The sequence below is a fragment of the Lutra lutra genome, chromosome 6 (genome assembly GCF_902655055.1).
Source record: "Lutra lutra chromosome 6, mLutLut1.2, whole genome shotgun sequence".
NCBI lineage: Eukaryota > Metazoa > Chordata > Mammalia > Carnivora > Mustelidae > Lutra > Lutra lutra.
Window position 1 is genome coordinate 153,729,191 of NC_062283.1, and position 23,093 is coordinate 153,752,283.

The following is a 23,093-nucleotide window of genomic DNA, read 5'->3' on the forward strand; positions in this document are numbered from 1 at the left end:
TCCGACTGTCAGGTGCCTGCCCGGGAGAGGGGGGCCGGCCATGCTCCCTGCTGTCTGTAAGGTACCAGTGCATGTTTTTGGACCCACTTTAGTGATTTCCAAACTCAGCTCCCATTCTCAAAAGCCCCACGAAACGATGGGCACCCTCACATCCATCTAGGCACAGCCCAGGTGTTTGCGGCAGCTGGAGGGGCTGGGGCGGGCCGAACAGGGAAGCAGCACCCATGGGCCAGATGACCGAGGAGGAGTTTCGGTCTCTCTCCTCCCCCACCCTGCCGGTGTAAACCACTCACACCTCTTCTTCCAGTTACGCTGTACACGTCCTCACTGGGTCAGCAGCATAATAAGCCTAACACTAGCTGGCTGGGAGCTGGTGGAGAACAGAGCTGGCGTCTTAAATTATTTTCTTCTTCAGCTCGATTTAGTTCTGATTGAAGCCTCTGATTTTGGAAAATGGCTTTTTTGCTCTGGGCCCCCGGGGAAATACTGTGGAGTCCATTAATGTTCAAACTCCCCTGGGCCCTGGATTTGAGGGGGACGGTCCCACAGCTGACCCAAGCCCCCCTGGGAATGCTGGGACACGCCCAGCTGACACCTCGGGCCAAGTTCAGGACAGAAGTGTGGCAGAAATAAAATCACAGGTGTGCGGTGGCAGCGGACAAAGCACTCCAGTACCCACGGCCTGACCTTAAAGCTCCTGTCTTCAGACACTGAGACGATGATACGTGTTTGCCACGGACAGAACTCGGCTGCGGTCACGGCGCCCCGGTGACCCTCCAGCTCGGCTAGCGTAGACTGGCTCTGGCAGGATTTGTGAAGGAAGATCAGTAACTGAATGTTCTGGCAATTGTGGTTATTAAGAAGTTACGCACATCTCACAGAAAACAGTTTCTGTTAAGCTCTACTTTGCATAACTCCCCTTTCCAAATGTGAAGCTACTTGTAGATAAACCGAGAAGTGAAAATTCAGAGGGCTGAGCTGAGGGGGCACAGGCTGCCCCTTACGCCTCTTATCACCAGACAACTAAAAATAAAAGGGGGGGGTCATCATGTGCATCAGAATACGGATACTTTCCTGGTTGGATGTTAGGAAATGTGCATTCCAATGTCTACAGTATGAAATAGTCCTTGTCTGTGATAACATCGTATCCCGGAAAATACCGGTTTCCCTTCTGTACTTATGGTCACGTGTGACATCAGTGTATGTGCTCTGTGATCAGTTGACATCTCTCAAAGCGAAGTTCTTAAGCTGGTCACTAAGGGCCGTACAGTCTGGAACAGGCACCTGCCCCTCGCTCTCCGTCCGCGTGGTCGAGGCCTGACTCAGGCTCCTCACCTTCTCTTTCCAGGACAGCTCAGCTTCCTTCCCACCCTGACATGCTTGCTGTACCCTGAGCTCATCTGTGTTCCTTCTCCCAACACGAGGCTGGTGAGCTTTGCTACATGTGGCGGGTGCCTTAATGGAATCACTGAACCCTACAACGCGTCCCATCGGCTGCGACTTCACTTACAACGTGAGCACTGTGTCACGCGTGAGCCTCAGTTGCACAATTTAGCTGAGAATCACATGAACACAGAAAGGCACACTCTGTGCCCCAAACTGCCTAGCACACAGTAAGCCCACCATCAGTTAATCCCCAATTAAGATTTTATGCCTAACATCTTCCCTAACCGAGATTTTTTTAAGTAGATAGAGCAGAAATTCCCCGCGGGCAAACAGCTTGGTCAACTGCATTCACTTGGCAAACCGAAGCCAAGGCCAGGCCTTGCTTGGGTTCTGTCTCCGGAGCGGGTCTCAAGCACAGGGTGCACTCTGAGCAAAAAGGAGGTCGCCCTCACGCCCTACCCCTGCTCTCTCACGCCCGCCCGGCAGAGCCCAACAGGCTCCCATTTGCTAGTCAGATGCAAGACGTAGAAGTCGCGGAGCCTGGAAGAGGAGACACATTTCCTTAAACCAACCGGTAAGAGAAACGTGAGGGAAGTCCAGCTCTGGACAGGAAGCGAGCTTTGAGAAAAGCGATGAACAAAGCACTGAGCTGGGAGGGCTTGGACAATCACCGAAGGAGGAGAAATCAGAGCAGTGAATGTTCGCCCGAACGCGCCTGCTAAGCGTGCCGATGGCCTGACCTCAAGGACCGGCGTCACGACGGACACAACAGCCGTATGGGATCCGGGCGACTCTCCGAGGGCAGGGTCCGGACACCTTCCCCCACCGCCAGGAAGCAGTACCGCTGCTGAGAGGGGGCGGCCGTGCTCACCCACACGAGGCAGGTGCCAAACCTTACCTCGGTATCCGGCACAAATATCTTCTTTCCAGAGCACACGGCAGCCGCGCGGTCGTCTGGGCTCAACCGCAAACACAGCACCTTTCCCAGCAGGGTGCCCACAACCAGCCCCCGAGGAGTCAGCCCTAGACGGAGGTTCAGCGATAGTGGCAGGTTACCGGGAGGCCACGGGGAAGCGCTGACAATGTGGCTCTCTCCCCTAACATCGCACGCAGAGTGACCACGAGCTTGGGTGCGACTTTGGCTCCTTGACAGTATTAAAAACATCAAGTGTAAACAGTTCTGGAAATTTGAGGAACGCAGGGATCAACCGTCAGAAAATGACTCCACGTCGTCACAGATAATGGGTATCTGGGAAGGCTGCGTGTGCAAAGACGCGGGGGTCATAGAGAATCACGCGTGGTCCCAACCCTTGCTCCTCCGTGACCACACCAGCTCCCGGCTCGGTCGTGTGAGCTGCTCAGGTCCGTGTCAGACAGGCGGAAGGCACTGGGTGCCCACCTGAGCCTCCGGGGCCTCTCTACCCCTAGGAGGATGTCTCCAGGCACGCCTGCAGGCCTGAGGTAACAACACGTGCCAACCCGCAGCCTCACACAGCATCCCTCAACCAACGCGCCACCACACAGCAGGACTCAGCACAACTGTGGGGGGGCCCTGACCAGCACGGTCACGTCACAGTGAGCCCACGGACTACAGAAGGGGAGATGTGCACACGTCACTGGAGTTCTATCTTGGTAAAATCCCATGGTCTCGTTCCGTGAGTGTCCAACAGGCACCTGTGCTACCCCAGGCATCTCCCTCGGCACCTGGGACAGATCGGTGAACACGGAGACAAAGTCCTGTCTTTGTGGAAAGCTTACCCGGAGTAGAGGGTGGGGACATTTAGACACCAATAAACAAAATTAGTAAACAAGCAACGTACAACGATAGAAGGAAGTGAATACCGTCAGAAAAAGCAAAGCGCACAAAGGGACTGGGGTCCAGGGCAGTGGTCAGAAGGGCCCACGGCAATAGAGACACTTGAGTAGATCCTAAAGGATGTGGCAGAATCCACCGTGATCCTAAGATGGAGCAGCAGGTGCAAAGGCCCAGGGGCAGGACTAACTGTGGGCTGTTCCTTGAGACTGGGGTTTTGGCTGGGGGTCCCATAGCTCTGTCAGTCCCTAGTCTGCCTGAGGTGGGAAGGCACTGGAAGGCTTGGGCAAAAGTGTAGCGTGCTCAAGACTGCAGTCTTCCAGAGACCCCTGACTGCTGAGTGGAGAGCAGAGCCCTGGGCAAGATGAGCAGGAGGACCGGACATGATAACCCGCTGAGTGACCGCTGCGACCAGACTGCGGGGCAGCAGTGGACAGGGTGAGGAGTGTGCAGGTTTGGTTACAGTCTGAACGTAAAGCAGACAGAACTTGGGGTCGGTCAGACGTGGAGGTGTGCAGGGAGGAAGCACAGTGCCACAGTCTGTGACCTGAGCTGCTGCGGGGAAGCGGGTGGCGGGTCGGGGGAAGCCGATTGGGACAGGCGATCAGACGTCCGCGTGCAGGGGTCCAGGCGCAGTTCACATGGAAGACCACAGGCAGGAGGGAGGACTCGGCGAGAGCAGAGGGGGCAGCTGTCAGAGCCTGCTGTCATCACTAAAGGAGTAATTTTTGATGGGAAAGAGGAAAAGCCCATATTCTGATGTGAAGAGGTAGGAGAATGACACAGAGCCAGCAAAGGAGACTGGGGACAAGTGACCGATGACAGCCCCAGGTCACAACGTCCGTCCTTTCTAGTCCAAGTGCAAACACAATCATGTTGGACACGAAGGTGCTATAATCTAACACACCTGCCCACACCCACCACAGGCCTGGAAACCAAGCCTGGTGAGGCTGCATCCTGCCCAGGAGCCTCCCTGGAGGAAGAATGGGGAGCTCACCCCACCCAGCCCCACTGCTGGAGCTCCGGGACACAGGAGCAGCTGCCTCCCACTGCACCGACGGAAGCGCCAGGCTGGGCTTGGGGACGGCTTGCACCCCCGTCCACGGACCAGACCACCTGCACCCAAGGGCACGTGAGTTCCAAAGAGCACAGCCCATTCCCACATGGAAGGGTACTTGCGTACAAAGACCTCCGCGGGAGCAGATAATGAACACGTGCTTCACTGTACACACGGACACGTGTACCAATGTTCACGGGTGTGCCTGCGCTGTATGCACATGGACACGCTTCTGAATCGTGCGTCTTTGCGTGCATGTGTGTGCACTTACTGTATGCGTGTGTGTGGCGTACATGTGCACGTGTGTACTATACACACCCAAGAGTGAGTTACTACATGTATACATTGCTAGATGCATTTACAGGTGTGCCGTATGTTTACTACACTTGTGTGTGCACATGTGTATGTACATGTGCAGTGCGTGTGTGCTCTGCACTGTGTACGTGTGTGTGTGCTGTGCTGTGTGTGCATGTGTGTTGCTGTGCATGTGTGCTTCTGTGTGGCTTGCACATGTGCGTGTGTGGCTATGCACGTGTGTGTGCGGCTGTGCACATGTGTCTGTGCACTGGTGTGTCTGTGCAGCTGTGCACGTGGTGCGTGTGTGGCTGTGCGGTATGCTTGTGTGTGGCTTGCACACGTGTGTGCAGCAATGCATGTGTGTGCAGCTGTGCTAACACACTGACACGGGGACACTCAACTGCCAAGTACCCGAGACGAGGCATCAACTATTCCGTATGCTGCTGCCTCAGACCCCCCACGCTCGCCTTCTGGAGCCATCCTGGGAGTTCTCTGTGTGCTCAGTGACCTAAAGCTCAAACCCGCCACACGGTCCTTGCCTCACTTCTCACCTCACCTGACAACACTCTCCGACACCCCCGTGCTGCTACCACGGGGCCCCTCCTCGGCTTGGCCTGCAGGTAGAGCTCTCGGGACAGAGGGCCCGAGCACGCCCGGCATGGTGCCCCTGCCCGGCGCCAGCCCTGCCATCCGGCTCCCCTCCCTCCTCCGGCACAGAAGCCGCCTCCCCAGAGACGGCAGCATGTGAGAGCATCTGGCCACGTCCTCTGCCCCTCACCTGCCCCCTCTCCTGTGCTCCCCACAACTCATAACCACTCACCTGCCTGTCTGATACAGGTCTGCCTCTCCCCACTGCCTGGAAGGAAAGAATATTTCCCCTGGCCTGCATGCTTTCAGAGTCCCACAAAAACCACAGGCTTCAAAATAACAAAACACGTAAGCCTAAACCAATGAGCCTACCGTGTCAGCTGCACACACAGCCTGGGTCCGAGATCTGAACGTCTGATGCGCTTTCCGCACAGAACACCCACCTCGGACACCTGGCTGTCTCCGGGTCGGAGGAGCCCCGTGATAAAACCAAGTCTGTTGAAGGAGGAGTTATTCCCTTTGTACATTTTTATAATATATTTTCAATGTTCATCTACCTTGAAGTGGTTTCTGTCTGCACTCATCTAGTCTCCACATGATAACGTGATCTCGTGAGGCAGAACAGAGGAGAAGCAGACTCGCTGCGTTTCCACACGCCACGGCAGTAACCGGCTCGTGGTGGCCTCCGAGGGTCAGAGGCTGCGGAGGGAACAGACACGAAACTCTCAGACACCTAAACACACGACACCTAAAGAACAAAAACGTAACAGCATGATCTCAAACCTAATAAATCAAACGGATTGGGTTTTTCAAATACACTTAGTTCACATACCCATTTATTAAAATTCCTGTCACTGTTCTACTCGGTCATTCCCTCGAGTGAGCCCTCTCACCACAACGAAACACCGACAGTGTTTCGGTAAAACACGAGTAAAACGGCACAGGTCACCTCGCTCTCCCACCTCCTCGAGAGTCGCTAATTAGGCGAAGGCTTACCCCATCCCTGCCGGCCGCCCGAGAAGAAAGGCTGCGCAGGACAGTGAAGGACACAGCAATGACGACAAATCCCCAAGAGGAAGGCAGTGCCGGGCTGCTGGCCGACAGGGCGCATGTCAGAGGGTGCTGGGACAAGCGCGGGACACCACGGTGCCACAGAAGGCCAGGTGCGGTGTGCGGGCTGCCGCCAGCACAGTAGGCAACGGGAAGCCGGCAGCGACGGTACGAGCAGAAGCAGGAGACGGCAAACTCGCCTTCAGACAAGCAAACTTTCAACGCTGCTGCAAGTACGGAAGAGGGACGCAGTGGGGACAGTGGGACCAAACGTGCCAAGCAAGCACAGTAAAGGCCTGAACTAGGGTGGCAGGGACGGAGACGAGAGGAGACAGAGAACCGAAGACCCAGACCCGTGGGCACCGAGGGACGGCGGAGGGGCAGAAGCAACGATAATCAGCGCCCCAGGCGGAAACCCTGGGTGAATGCGGCATGAGCAGGGGGAGCAGAACCAGGAGAGAACACAGGTCATCAGGGCGGTGTGAAGTAGGGACTTTTAAGCTGAAGGTCAGCAGACAGTAGGCACTTGGATGTGAAGCCATCGCTCAAACACGGGAACGAGGAGAGCTCCATCTCTGGTCACGGCGGCCAGTTTGTCTGCACCAAGCTCCTGATGAGAACAAGAAAGTGCGGAAAATTGCCAAGAACATACAGATACACTTTAAGACGTGAGAGAACGATGAACGCAACAAAGAGAACAGAGAAGAAGGAAACAGAGGAGGGACCCAACACGGGAGGCCATTCACCCAGGAAGACTTCTGTCGAACGGCAGATTTCTGACAATCCCAGTAAAGGCAGTTGAAACCTGAGACACTTACTCGAGTAGGAGCCCCAAAATGGTGTCATTAAATGCATCCTTTTCAGGCACAAACAGAACTATCTTATTGGGAAAAGGGCAAAGAATTCCACAGCCGGACAAAGGACTTCAGAGAACAGGGCTGGCGGCCTTCAGGTTGAGGCCTCCACGAGTTGCTTTGCCTTTAAAACACTACAAATGGATTTTAATAAATTTCCCCTTAAAAAATTATACCGCCTACTAAGGTAGGGGAGAAGGGCATGTTTTCAAATGCCCAGGCCTAGAGCAGTGACCCGAAGGGCCAGGCCCCAGGAAGGAAAGTGAACGGGCAACAGAAGATGCTCACAGGCCCACCTTCGGGTTCTCTCAGTCCAGCTGGATTAGTGACCTGGGACTGCCAGTGTCCTCAGCCAGCCAGCTACGAGAAGCAAGCGTAAATTTTCTCTGAAAGGAGTTCAGATCACCCAGAGCCCCAACTAGCTTGCATTTGATCAGACCTAACGTCCAGCAGTCAATCAAGACCAATCAGGTACTCAAGGAGTCAAAAACCAAGAGAAATCGTAACCGCGGAAAACACCCTCCCATGGGCCATCCGGATCCAGCAGGCCTTGAAACCAAACCAGAACTGATCCAGGCCACAGAATTACTAGACAAGGACATTAGAGCAATCATTATACTTCTATTCCATATGTTCAAAAAGTTAAATGGAAGCATAAAAAAGTCAATAATTAATAATCCTCTGAAACAAAAAGCACCAGACTGAGACGGATCCACTGGTGAATTCTACCCAATACTTAAGGAAGAGACTTTACTAATTCTCCACAATCTCTTTCAAAAAACTGAAGAAAGAAAATGGAGGGAAACATTATTTTCAAAAGCAGCAGAGAAAATATTTCCTTACTCATCTTATAAGGCCAGGATTACCCTAATACCAAAACCAGACAAAGACATCGCAAGAAAAGAAAATTAAAAACCATATCTCGGGGCGCCTGGGTGGCTCAGCGGGTTAAGCCTCTGCCTTCGGCTCAGGTCATGATCTCAGGGTCCTGGGATGGAGCTCCATCGGGCTCTCTGCTCAGCGGGGAGCCTGCTTCCCTCTCTCTCTCTGCCTGCCTCTCTGCCTGCTTGTGATCTCTGTGTCACATGAAAATAACAAAAAATGTTGAGGTGCCTGGGTGGCTCAGTCAGGGAAGCATCCAGCTCTTGATTTTGGTTCAGGTCATGATCTCAGGGTCATGAGACTGAGCCCTGTGTTAGGCTCCAGCTGGGCTGGGAGCCTGTTTAAGACTCTCTCCCTCCCTCTCTCTCTGCCCCCACATTCACATGTGCTCCCACTCTAACAAGTAAACAAATGAACAAATGAATAGAAGTAGTAGCTGCTTCACAGTACAGTTCATGCAAGAAATGTGGGGAAAAAGCATTTAACAAAATCCAACAGCAATTCACGAAAAAACTACCCATACATATACTAGGAATGAGGGGAACTTCCTCAACCTTCCAAGAGTATCTACAAAATACCCAAAGCTAATATGTGAACAGGTAAGAAACTACAAACTATCCTGCCAAGATTAGGAACAAGGCAAGGACGTCCCCTCTCACCGCTCCTCTCCAACATTATACTGGGAATCTGAGCTCATATACTAACACAATAAAAAGAAATAGAAAGTATAGTGATAAATCATATATGTATATATATATGATTTATATATGTAAATTAAATAACTAAATTTAAAATTAAATTTAAATAAAAATTAAATTTTTATTTTTTAAAAAATAAATGTTTGGTAGAATTACCCGGTGAAGCCATCTGGTCCTGGACTTTTGTTTGCTGGTAGTTTCTTCGATTACTGATTCAATTTATTTGCTGGTTATCAGTCTGTTTTTCTATTTCCTCCTTTTTCAGTTTTGGTAGTTTAGGTGTCTCCAGTAGAAAGCTGGCACAATCATAGTGCTCATTTAATTTGTATCTCTTTTGTTGGGGACAACAGTCCCTGTTTCAACTTGTCATTCCGTCAGGGCTGAAAGGAAGTCCTCATTTCTTGCTCCTGGTGGTGGTACGGGGAATGAGCACGCCCATACATTAATGATGAGAATGTAAACTATTTCAAAATTTGGCATAATCTTAAAAATCTAAAATGTACAGACAATTGGACTTGTCTCATCTGTAGGAGTAAAGACACAAATGTACAAGAAAACGCACATAAGGACGCTCACTGCGGTGGTCTGCAGCAGCAGAGAAATAACCTGAACACTCAGTTTGGGGGACCAGGAAGACTGTATCATGGCATTGCTGTCACTATGTCCGTGTTTCGTTTTGTAGGCATTTTAAGTCAGAAAAGCAAGCATGTAAGAGACATACCAACAAAATGCAATGAGCAGATGTCTTTTAAATCCTGACTCGAATAAACCAACTATAATCATTAATATCTGAAAAGTTACTAGATATTAAGCCCTTACCTATTCAAGAAACATACTGAAATATGTAGGGGGAAATGCTAAAATATACTGACTTGGCCTTAAAATATCCCAGTCAAAAACATTTGGAAGATTAACAAGAAAGGTAAATAGGAATGACTATTAAAAATATGTAATACTGTATGTTATCGATACTGGAGTTAAAGTTAAAAAATAAAAATGTGTGACAGGTACATGGCATTCATTTTACTATCTTATTTTTGTGATGGCTGAAATGTTCTACAATAAAAAGACAAAACAAAACAAAAGAAGTTACAGTGGATAGTTAACCCATTAAAACATAACTATTTTTTAGACTCAAATGTGGACCATATTTGAGTACAGAAGGAAACATCACAAGATAAAAACCAAAGTTCTGACAGAAGATGGGTGGGAGATACTGAATGTGATTCCTTTTAACTTGCACTATTCCTTAGGTATGGGGTAAACTTTGTTATGGAACTTTGTAAGACAAATGTAATGACCTTTAAGAATTATATGCATGTAGGGGAAATAAAGCTTAATTTTGGAAAAAAAAATCAACAAACTGATTTTAAAGTTTATACAGAGGCAAAAGACCCAGAATGGCCACATAATACTGAAGAACAACAATCAGGTTGGAAGACTGACACTACCCACCTTCAAGACTTACTATGAAGCTACACTAATCGGAACTGGATGGTACTGGGAAAAGAAAGGACAAACAGATCAATGGGAAGGAAGAGAGTCAGAAACACAGTCAAATGAACTTTGACTAAGGAACAAAGGTGATACAATGGAGAAAACTATAAACTCCTTAAAAATAACATGGGAGGAGGTGCTTGGGTGGCTCAGTTGTTAACTGTCTGCCTTCAGCTCAGGTCATGATCTCAGGGTCCTGGGATCGAGCCCGACATCAGGCTCCCTGCTCAGTGGGAAGCCTGCTTCTCCCTGTCCCACTCCCCGTGCTTGTGCTCTCTCTCGCTGTCTCTCTCTCTGTCAAATAAATATAATCTTTTAAATACATACATACATACATGGGAGAAAACACAGATGACTTACGTTTGGTGATAACTTTTCAGATAAGACACCAAAGGCACGATCCATGAAAGTAAGAACCGATAGGCTAGACTTCCCATTAAAATTAAAAATTCCTGTGCAGAAGCTTCCTATGCTTCTGCAAAGGGAACAGTCAACAAAAAAACAGTCAACTAATTAAAAATTCCTGTGCACAGCAAAGGAAACAGTCAACAAAACAAAGAGGCAACCCACAGAATAGGAGAAGATCTTCACAAATGACACTACAGACAACGGGCTGATATCCGAGATCTATAAAGAACTCCACAAACTCAACACTCAAAAAACAGATAATCACATCAAAAAATGGGCAGAAGATATGAACAGACACTTCTCCAAAGAAGACATACAAATGGCTATCAGACACATGAAAAAATGTTCATCATCACTAGCCATCAGGGAGATTCAAATTAAAACCACACTGAGATACCACCTTATACCACTTAGAATGGCCAAAATTAACAGGACAGGAAACAACATGTGTTGGAGAGGATGTGGAGAAAGGGGAACCCTCTTACACTGTTGGTGGGAATGCGAGTTGGTGCAGCCTCTTTGGAGAACAGTGTGGCGATTCCTCAAGAAATTAAAAACAGAGCTTCCCTATGACCCTGCCATTGCACTGCTGGGTATTGACCCCAAAGATACAGATGTAGTGAACAGAAGGGCCATCTGTACCCCAATGTTTATAGCAGCAATGGCCACAGTCACCAAACTGTGGAAAGAGCCAAGATGCCCTTCAACGGACGAATGGATAAGGAAGATGTGGTCCATATACACTATGGAGTCTGATGCCTCCATCAGAAAGGATGAATACCCAACTTTTGTAGCAACATGGACGGGACTGGAGGAGATTATGCTGAGTGAAGTAAGTCAAGCAGAGAGAGTCAAGTATCCTATGGTTTTGCTTCCTTGTGGAGCAAAGGAATAACACAGAAGACATGGGAAGATGGAGAGGAGAAGGGAGTTGGGGGAAATCGGACGGGAAGGTGAGCTACAAGAGACTGTGGACTCTGAGAAACAATCTGAGAGTTTGGGAGGGGAGGCGGGTGGGAGGTTGGGTGAGTCTGGTGGTGGGTACTAAGGAGGGCACGGACTGCATGGAGCACTGGATGTGGTGCATAAACAATGAATCTTGGATCACTGCATCAAAAAGTAATGATGTACTTTATGGTGACTAACCTAACACAATAAAAAAAAATTAAAAAGAGAAAGTAAATGTTAGTTTCCACCTTATAAAGGGAACAATAAACAGGCAACTACCCTCAAAAAAATAATAAATAAAAATTCCTGCTCCATCAAAGACGCCATCAAGAGAATGAGCAAACCACGGACTGGGATAAAGTATTTGCTTAAGACATATCTGATAAAGGACTATTTCCCAAAATATACAAAGAACTCTTAGAAGGCAACAATAAGAAAATAACCAAGTTAAAAAATGAGCCAAAGACCACGACAGACACCTCACTAAAGAAGATACACAGGTGACGGGTCACCTGGGTGGCTCAGTGGGTTAAAGCCTCTGCCTTTGTCTCAGGTCATGATCTCAGGGTCCTGGGATCGAGCCCCGCATCGGGCTCTCTGCTCAGCTGGGAGCCTGCTTCCTCCTCTCTCTCTGCCTGCCTCTCTGCCTGCTTGTGATCTGTCAAATTAAAAAAAAAAAAACATCTTTAAAAAACAAAAAAAAGAGACAGAGGTGACAAGTAAGCAAAGTGCACGTCATGAGTCATCAGGGACATACGGGGGAAGACGACAATGTCACCACTCCACACCGCCCAGAGTAACAACACCCAGGACTCCGACAACTGCACATGCCACTTGGGTGCGGAGGGACGGGAGTCTCATTCACAGCCGGCGGGGGAACGAAACGGTACAGCCACTGTGACAGCCAGTTTGGCAGTTTCTTACAAAAATAAATCACCTCTTACCATATGATGACACAGCAATCGTGCTCCTCAGTATTTACCCAAAGGAGCTGAAAATTTATGGCCACTCCAAGCCCAGCACGGATGTCTACAGCAGTTTTGTTCGTAAGGGCCGCAACTCGGAAGCCGCAGGGAAACAGACGTGCTGCGTCCAGACGACGAGAGCGAGACGAGCCGCCGCAGCATGAGAAGACACAGGAGCCTTCGCACGTGTCACCCAGTGAAAGAAGGTGGTGTGAACCCACACCCTGTGCGACCCCACTACACGACTCCGTGGAGAAGGCACAGCCGTAAGGACAGGGAAAGATCGGCGGCTGCCGGGGTGGGGGAGGGAGGGATGAAGGGGGCCGAGCACAGGAGTTTAGGGCAGTGAAAACTCTCTGAATGGTATCGTAACAGTGGACACATGTCACTGTACATTGGTCCGAACCCACAGACTGCGCAGCGCCTGGAGTGACCCCTGAGGTCACTGTGGACTCTGGGTGGCGAGGACGTGCCCACGGAGCTTCATCAGCTGTAACAACGCAGGATTCTGGCGCTGGGTGTTGACAACGGGGTGGCCGTGTGTCACGGGTAGCACACAGGCTACACAGGAAATCTCGGCACCAACCCCTCAATTTTGCTGTGAACCTAAAACTGCTTTTAAAAAATTAATAAAGTCTTGGGGCGCCTGGGTGGCTCAGTCGTTAAGTGTCTGCCTTCAGCTCAAGACATGGTCTCCAGGTCCTGGGATCGAATCCCTGCTCCGCGGGGACCCCGCGTCCCTCTCTGCCTCTGCCCCCCCCACTGCACGCATATCATCTCTTACTCACTGTGCTCTCTCTCAAACAAATAAGTCATCTTTAAAAAATAAAAAAATAAAAAAATAACAAAGTCTTACAATTTTAAAAAAAGGTAAAGAGTAGCCCCAAAACAAAAAATGGAGCCAAAATATCAGAGCAAGAAATATTACCAGAGATAAAGAAATGTTAATTTGTAACCTTAACCTTCACGCAGAGAACACGAAGACACCAAACGTCTCTGTGCTGAAGAATGCGGTTTCCAAAACACGGAGCAAAGCTGACAGACGGGAGGGCACTACGGAGCGGCGCGACCCGGCCTTAGAGAGCGAAGGTGTGCGGACGTCTGTCACACTTTATCTGCAGGCGTCAAAACTGAAAACAACCAGAACGTTCACCAACGGCGGGAAGGACGCACACGCGATCGTGCCTTCTCGCACCGGGAAACTCCTCGATGTTGACCACAAACACGGCACCAGCAGGTACACGGTGCGGGTCACCTCCGAAGCAATTGTTCTGTGGAAGAGGGCGGACACGAAGAGGAAGCACCGGCTCCTTCCACGGCAGCCGGCGAGAAAGCGCGGACGGCGGAGAGCTCGCCTGTAGAAAACAAAGAGCTCCCTCGCACGGAGAGGGACAGACAGACGATCTGTCCAGAACCAGCAGCACGCCACTGAACGCGGGTCACAAAGGAGAGCGTCCAAACGGCCAGCAAATCGGAAAGCAAGTTCAGCGCGGGTGAGCGCTCACCGGCCGGCAACCCGCACGTGCCGGGAGGCCCCGACGGGGGAGCTGAGGACAGACGGACGCGGACCGCGCGGGCGTCTCACGTAGCCTTCGAACAAGCACAGATCACACGACACCACAGCGCTCTGGAAACCCTCTCGGCGTTACCTGCCAACCGGGACGGACGCGTCCCTGTGACTCGGCAGCTGTACTCACGTCTGCACCAAAACACACACGGCCCGTAGCCGTCCAAGGACGATGCGAAACGAATCCGCAGCCAGAGCCGCGCTGCACGGGAAAGCTTTGTTTGATTCTTGCTTTAAAAAAAAAAAAAAGGGCACAGGAGCCAACCCGTTGGTGTCAAGCGGTGTTGAGTAACTCGATGGGGAGGCATCGAACTAGACTCCCGAGAAGGACCTCAACAGCTCCTCCCATCACTGAAGGGAGCGCCCATGACATCGAAATGAAAGGAAACTTCCAGGCAAACACGGCCCTGGCTCCCGGTGCTGTCATCACTGGCCCTAGACTCCCGAAGCCCAAAGTGAGGAGAAAGAGGATCCCAACATCAAGAATGCGGACGGAATTTACTCTTCTCATTTTGCACAATGAAACCTGTTTTGAAGAGCGTTCCGATGATGATACTGGTCATGAAACCTTTTTGAATGAAAACTAATAGTATCTTTAAAACTGTCAGTTTGATGTAAAAGATTCTGCAACAGATGTAATAAACTTCCTTAAATGTGTTATATTTAAAACCGACTAAAACTGAACTTGTCTCGGTTACATTCACATGAACGCTTCTGGCGTCTATTACCGAAGAACTTTCTTTAACGAGGTGATTCCAGGCGGTTTACTTTCTGGAACGCCACCACTGGCACAGTGTTTGCATGTCTCCTGCAGCCGGACCTGGAGTCCCCCAGGGCGCTGTCACCCCGACAGCGTCCGAGCAGCGGGCAGTAAGCGCGAGGCTGCCTGAGTTATCGGATCCAAGAAAACACACACACGACTTTCTAGATACCTGGTACGAAGGGTCCTCGGTGCTCCACACACAAAGCGTGTTCCCATCTGCAGCGAAAGCGCAGTACTGAGCACGACAAGCAAGCTGGACGTGGGCCACGGGCTCCTTCGAGGCCACCAGCCCCTTCTCTGTGACCACGTCACCGAGGCAGCTGGCATCAGCGCAGAGAATCCCTTGTGCGTCTTCCAGCTGCGATCTGAGGGCACAGGCGTGCGGAGGACAAGTACGGGACAGCCCTGAGGCAGACACCACAGCTCGTCGCACCCACTTACTCACCACCCCCCCCCACTCCCAAGACATCACTGAAGGTCCCGGAGGTCACACACACACACACACGACGGCTACTCGTCCCGCGGGCTTTACAACAGACCTTGACTCGCGGCCCCTCTTCCTGCCTCCCGGAGACGCCGACGAGGCTGGTCCTCAGCGCACGAGCCCGGCTCCAGCACTGAGGAGTGAACGGAAAGTCATTACTGACATCGATCACCACTGCAAGGACCTCGAGAGACGAATCATTTCCCAGGTCTCCACGCAAGCTGGTCGTGAAGTGCGACATTCACCGAGACCCCTGCCGCCTCCCTTGCGTGTGTTCAACGGCGGCACAACATCGTGTCCTTTAAGTCGACTGCCTCAGGTTATATAATCACTGAGACTCCCTGACTCCGTCTTACAAAAGCATAAATGAATGAAACGTTGACAAAACTAACAAACCGCTTCAGTCCGCCCACCTCCCAGTTAAGGACTTCGCACGCGCTCTCTTCCTGTCCTCGAGGCGTCCTGATCCCGCTCTGCCGTGCCTCACTCCAGGCACTAGGCCTGAAAAGCTGCCCCACAGAACGTGTTATGGACAAAGGGTTTAACCATCTGGTCACCATGGTGGCCGAGTGGACTCACAGGACCAGCTGTGCGTCACACGCTGGCTTCATGGGGAAAGGGGTTGTCCAGGCAGAAGAAAACCAGGTGGCAGTGCCCAGCGGAGACGGGATGAGGTTACAAGAGGGGACGTCGTCCAGTGCGGACAGCCTGCTGTGCTCGGCAACGGAGCAGACAGAGGCTTCCACTCCGGCTCAGGTCAGAACCGGAGGGCTGGTGAAGGCTGCCGAACGAAGCTATTCGGGAAAATGCACATTTCAATCTGGCACAACGGACAGGTGTCAGGATCAGGAGGGACGGGGTGGGAAAGAGAGAGGCCCAGTCCCCGCTCCACGCACAGGGCTCTGGCTCAGGGAGCCTGGACAGCAGATGACTCAGTTCGACCCTTTCTACATCCAGATCTCTCTTCATGGCAGAAGCGTGTTCTAGTTTCCAGGGACAAGAGGCCACACGAATGTCAGTCCCTTCCCCCCCGTTCTCTCGCATCCAATCTACACCTAGGCCTGTCCTTCTTCAAGAGGACTTTGGCCTCAATACCCAAAAGAAAGATCACACAAATCTACAAAACAATCTAGAAACCAACCCCCCCACCAACAGTGGTGAGGACACCACAGACTGCCCACACCGCCTCTTTCCTGAAGGGCAGCCTCCCCCAGGCCCGTCAGCACCACGGCCCTCAAGGCCAACAAATTTCAACTCCGCGCCCACCATGCTGCCTTGTTCCTGGCTCTCAGGAAAGAGCGGTTTCTCCTCACCGCGAATGTCTCTTCCGTCTCAAGATTTCCCCTCAAGCTGTCCACCTGCTGGCCTCTCCCCCTTCAGGTCTCAGCTGAGTGCCACAAACACCCTCTATGTGCCCCTGGCACCTCCTTGGCCTTCACACACCCTGACCCAAGTGACCCCTTCAGAGGCAAAATACGGGGCCGGGGTCAGGGCACCAGACTGCAATCCTGCAGCTCCGCAGTGCCGGCTCAGATGGTCCCAAGAGTTTCCAGGACCGCGGACGGGGTGGGCCTTCCCACGGAAAGCCTCCAGGACACCTGATGGGGGGCTGGGCCCGCAGGACACGGCACCCAGGCGCTGGCAGTCGGCCACAGGCACCTTCAAGCGCGGGGGCAGCGGTCACGACTGAACAGCACAAAGGAGACCAACGAGACTGTGCACCCGAGCTACGCTACTGAGAAGCGCCCAGAAGCAGGCAGCTAGCACGCCAGCCGGAGACCTGACGGGAAACCCTGACCGCAGCTTCTGTGAGGCCGCCGGACCAGGCGAGCGGAGAGACCTGAGCGGTAAAGTCGTCAGTCGGGGCCTGTGCTGGCGCGCTCCCGCAGGACAGAGAGTCTGTTAAAACAAACAAGACGCAACTGTCATAGACTTGAAAATTGTGTGAGAACTTGGGAGAAAAAAATAAAAACATTCTCGATATTTTAATGCACAATCTTCTCCAATTCATAAACTTGGTTTTGCTTGTTACTCTTGCAACAGCTGAGACACGGAGTTTCATATAAAAAAAAAATAGCTAAATGTTTTAAGGGTACCACGATTTGCTGTGTAGGTTTGATCATTTTAAAGGAACCAGTGCCCAGGACCGGGGCCAGCATGTAGCTGGTGATGAGGGGAGGGACCCCGACGGACACAGTGAAATGACTGTGTGGCTCCTCCAAGAGCTTCCCAAACATAAAATATTGTAAGAAACGTGTGAGAATATATAAATAATTATAACTGTTTAAAAAATTTTTAAGAATCTCCCCATTGGGGCGCCCAGGGGCTCAGTGGGTTAAAGCCTCTGCCTTCAGCTCAGGTCATGATCCCAAGGTCCTGGGATCAACCCCCACATCACGGTCCCTGCTCAGCAGGGAGCCTGCTTCCCCCTCTCTCTCTGCCTACTTGTGATCTGTCAAATAAATAAAATCTTAAAAAAAAAAATCCCCACTGAAGAGATGAGGAAGATGTGGCATATGTGTAAAGAGAGCATCACTAGCCACCAAGAGGAATGAAATCTTGCCATTTGCAATGATGTGGTTGGAACTAGTGGGTATTACGCTGAGTGAAATGAGCCAGAGAAAGACAAGTATTACATGATTTCACTTACGTGTGAGAAAAACAAAGAAAAAAAAAAGAGAGAGAGAGACTCCCCCGGAAAAAAAAGACTCTTAAATACAGAGAGGAGGGGCGCCTGGGTGGCTCAGTGGGTTAAGCCGCTGCCTTCGGCTCAGGTCATGATCTCAGGGTCCTGGGATCGAGTCCCGCATCGGGCTCTCTGCTCAGCGAGAGGCCTGCTTCCCTCTCTCTCTCTCCCTCTGCCTGCCTCTCCGTCTACTTGTGATCTCTCTCTCTGTCAAATAAATAAATAAATAAAAATCTTAAAAAAAAAAAAATACAGAGAGGAAACTGGTGGGGGTGGGGCAGTAGAGGGTGGGGGAAATGGATGAAGAGGGCGTCCTAATTCCGGACTTCAAGCCCTACTACAGAGTGCGATCACCAAGACAGCATGGTCCTGGCACAGAAACAGACACGTAGATCAGTGGAACAGAAGAGAGAGCCCAGAAGTGGACCCTCAACTCTACGGTCAACAAATCTTCGACAAAGCAGGAAAAAACGTCCAATGGAAAGAAGACAGTCTCTTCAACACATGGTGCTGGGAACACGGGACAGCCACAGGCAGAAGACTGAAACTCCACCGTTCTCTCACACCTCACACCGAGATAAACTCAAAACGGATGAAAGACCTCAGTGTGAGACAGGAATCCACGAAAATCCTAGAGAACACAGGCAGCGACCTCTTCGACCTCAGCCGCGGCAACTGCTTTCAAGACCTGTCTCCAAAGGCAAAGGGAACAAAAGCAAAAATGAACTATTGGGACTTCATCAGGATAAAAAGCTTCTGCACAGCAAAGGAAACAGTCAACAAAACTTAAAGTTAACCAACAGAATGGGAGAAGATATTTGTGAATGACATGTCAGATAAAGGGCTGGTATCCAAAATCTATGAAGAACTGTTTTGACTGAACACCCCAAAAATGAATAATCCAATTAAAAATGGGTGGGAGACATGAACAGACACTTCTCCAAAGAAGACATACAAACAGCCAACAGACACGTGAAAAGGAGCTCAACATCACTCAACATCAGAGAAATACAAATCAAAACTACAACGAGGTACCCCTCGCACTGTCAGAACGGCTAAAATTAACAACACAAAAAAGAGCAGGTGTTGGCAAGGACTCAGAGAAAGGGGAACCCTCTTATGCTGTTGGTGGGAATGCAAGCTGGTGTAGCCACTCTGGAAAACAGTAAGAAGGTTCCTCAAAAAGTTAAAAATAGGGGCGCCTGGGTGGCTCAGTGGGTTAAGCCGCTGCCTTTGGCTCAGGTCATGATCTCAGGGTCCTGGGATCGAGCCCCGCATCGGGCTCTCTGCTTAGCAGGGAGCCTGCTTCCCTCTCTCTCTCTCTGCCTGCCTCTCTGCCTGCTTGTGATCTCTGTCAAATAAATAAATAAAATCTTAAAAAAAAAAAAAAGTTAAAAATAGAATTTCCCTATGACCCAGCATTGCAGCACTAGGTACACAAGTACTAATTCAAAGGGATATGTGCACCCCTGTTTACAGCAGCACCTCTACAACAGCCACACTACAGAAACAGCCCACGTGTCCATCGACTGGTGACTGGACGAGGAAGATGTGAGGGGTCACCACTGGTCAGAACGGCTAAAATTAACACCACAAGGAACCAGCGGTGTCACGGAGGACGCAGAGGAAGGGGAACCCTCGTGCACTGCTGGTGGGAATGCAAACAGATGCAGCCACTCTGGAAAACAATATGGAAGTTCCTCAAAAAGTTAAAAATAGAACTGCCCTGTTATGAGGGCTCCTGGGCGGCTCAGTTGGTTATGCATCTGCCTGGGCAGGTCATCATCTCAGGGTCCTGGGATGGAGCTCTGTATCGGGCTCTCCACTCAGCGGGGAGGCTTCGCCCGCTCACTCTCCTTCTCTCTCTCTCTCTCAAATAAACAAACAAACAAAAACACCTGCCCTCTGGTCCAATAATCACACTACTGGGAATTCGTCCTAATGAACACAGAAACACTAATTCAAAAGGAGACGCGCACCTCTGTTTATAGCAGCACATCTACAACAGCCAAATCACGGCCGCAGCCCAAGTGCCCAGAGACTGATGAACGGCTACAGAAGACGACTCACACACACACAAAGGAGTGGCACTCGGTCACCAGAAGGAATGGAAACTCGCCGTTTGCAACAACATGGATGGGCCCAGAGAGTATTACGCTGAGCACAATATGGTTTCTCCCAATACCCGATGATCTTACTCAGGTGGAATTTAAGAAACAAAACAAATGAACAAAGGGGAAAAAAGAGAAAGAGAGAAACAAACCAAGAAAGACTTTCAGCTACAGAGAACGTACTGCTGGTCACCAGAGGGGAGATGGGTTGGGGACTGGGGGAGATGGGTGATGTGGATGAAGGAGTACGTGTATCATGATGAAAAAAAACACAAAATAAAAAAGACTTTTAGAAATAAAAAAATAAACAGGAGCAGTAAATTCACAAGGGGATTAATACCAGGTCCCAACGAGAAACACAACGTAAGACAAAAACTTACTTGGCAGTAACTAAAATTATAAAACAAAAATATCCTGTGCAGACTTTTTCCACTGGTAAGAAAATAAACACACATAAGCTATGGCTATTTGGTAATGTGTACCAAAATATTTTAAGAACTAGATATTGGGGGCGCCTGGGTGGCTCAGTGGGTTAAGCCTCTGCCTTCAGCTCAGGTCATGATCTCAGGGTCCTGGGATCGAGCCCCGCATCGGGCTCTCTGCTCCGCAGGGAGCCTGCTTCCTCCTCTCTCTCTGCCTGCCTCTCTGCCTGCGTGTGATCTCTGTCTGTCAAATTAAAAAAAAAAAAAAGAACTAGATATTGATTCATAAATGTTCATCCTATAAACTTAAAACAAGCAAATCATTATACATTTCCCAAAATCCATTTCTTCAGGATGTCCAAGATAGCACTAATTAGAACATAAAATGCAATGGTCGTCCTTACTTCAGTGGGACACAGTGTAGACATCATGACAGTTACTCTGCCTGTCAGTGAGAACCTTCTCAGTGCAAATTAGAGAAAGCTCAGCCTAAGGGGCCTTAAAGAAAGGGCATGTCTGGAGGGGCAGGCCTTTAACTGCAGGGTGTGTGCAGGGCTCCGTGCAGCAGCCCGAGCCAGCCAGGCCTGGCCTCTCCATCTCTGAGCTGTGACTGTCTGTGTCTGGCTCTCCTTTCTCCTTTCTGTTGCCATTTGCTGGCCAGCAGCTCCCACAGCCACTCTCTCATGCTCTGGTGGACTGGGAAGAGTGACCATCTCTTCCTGCCAAAGCCTGAACATTCTCTATGAGTTTGGGCCAGTTTGGGCCATTTCTCATCTTTGAATTTACCATGTGATCAGAAGGATAAAACTGTGCTGACGAGTCAGCCCCACATGTCATGAACTGTGATCCCTGGGGTCTGGCCAGGAGAGGGAAAAGACAGGCCTCTCAAGGAAATGCAAGTACTATTGCCATAAAAGGAACAGATACTGAGAAAGAAAAAAAAAATCCATGTTTGTCTAAGTCTGTATTACCAGTTAGATGTTCAAGGAGCGCAGAAACTTCAATGAAATACATCCACGATAATATCATATCATAGTACACAAATCCACAAACACAGAACGTATATTCTTCAGAGACAGCATTCGGGGAATGAAAAGGCCAGCCACAAAGCAGGAACGATGAACAACACAGAAAGCTGACAAAGACATCCAGAACGTACAAAGAATCCCCACAGATCTCATGGCAGAGACGCCAACAGAACAATGTGCAAAAGGCACTTCAGGAAAAGATCTCCAAACGGCCAGCTACCCGGAGGAGATGCTCTTCCGTATCAGCGACCAGAGAAATGCAAACTCAAACGAGAGGCGAAAACCGCACGTGCGCCAGAATGGTTAGCACCAAAAAGACTAAGAAAAGAACACTGAGTACAGACGAGCTTCCGAACCCCGCGGGAGGGGTCAGGTAAGCTGGAACCAGCACAGACCTAGGGGCAATTCCCTGCCAAGGACACACTGAACCACGGACACATGCAGCAAGAAGTGAAGACCACAGAACGTCCCCCAGGAAGCTCAAAGCAGCACTGTCCGGGAGTCCGGAATGGGCACAGCCCAACGCCCACGTGCCACAGCCTGGGGGAAAGAGGGGTATATTCACGACAGCATGAGCACAGCAGTGTCTGCTCAGCAGCGGTCTGGCGGCCGGCGGGGCTGCACTCAGACGCCTCTGGGAAGGAGGCAGGGAGTGATGACTGCAGGTCCACAGGGCCGTGGGACGCCGACGCCTCATGTTCCCAGACCTGCAGCATGATCGCTTGCATTTACTCGGGGGCAATTCCCAAGCCTGGTGGAGGTTTCCCAGGTTTGTAGCCGGGCGTTTTCGTGCACTATGCATTGCACCTGGGGCACCACCCTCACTGTCTGGGCTCCACCGTCCCCGTAGGGTGCTGCTGGGTTACAGGAAGTTCTCTCTGAGGCACCTGTTCCCAGGCCAGTCCTTGTTACTTGTCCGTAAGCAGCCTGCGGGGGATTCAGGTCCGTAAGGAGCTCCTTCTGGACCCACCATCAAGGAATGACTGAACTCTGAGGTATGAACGCAATGTCCCGATTACATGCTGCCCACAGCTGCCCGTCTTTCTGAAGATAAAGACCAAACCTGCGGCCCCGCACAGCTGCTGGAGCTCATCCTACACCACATCCCCGCCCCATGTGCCTGGCCCCGTTCGCTGTCCTCCTGTTGGGACCCAGCTCACTCCTCAGATCTGCTTGTCCCTCAGCAACGCAGGTGGGAGCTGAGCAGGTCCACTCACACGCAGTCCGTCAGCACAGTTCGGTGCAGGAAACAACCTTCCTCACCGCTCCTCTCACGGATCTTGTTGCAAGAACACAGGACGCAGCACATACACCGTACGAAGTGCGCCAGCCAACTGCTCACGCTGTGGGGAAGGCCTCCCCTCCACAGCAGGCTATCAGCTGTCAGGTTTCCGGGGGGTCCAATGTTACACACAGATCTCCCACCGTATGGGGGGAGGGGAGGGCGGCGCACGAGCCCCCACGTTGTTCAGAGGTCGTGTATGTAGATACACACGCAGTCGTATAACTGATTAACGTGTAGCTCTGGGAAAGGGAAAAACGTGTCTCCCTATCGTACCCTGGCGGGATCCGAGGTAGGCATCCCACAG

General features: G+C 50.7%; 1 protein-coding gene across 1 annotated transcript in view; it reads right to left on the reverse strand.

The window, feature by feature from the left end:
- Window positions 1–23,093, reverse strand: part of WDR27 (WD repeat domain 27) — a 109,001-nt gene that overhangs the window by 83,675 nt on the left and 2,233 nt on the right. Inside the window, 6 exon segments of the mRNA XM_047732035.1 lie at window positions 688–801; window positions 2,285–2,409; window positions 5,699–5,840; window positions 14,943–15,138; window positions 15,313–15,337; window positions 15,340–15,390. Coding sequence (XP_047587991.1) covers window positions 688–801; window positions 2,285–2,409; window positions 5,699–5,840; window positions 14,943–15,138; window positions 15,313–15,337; window positions 15,340–15,390 — 653 coding nt within the window.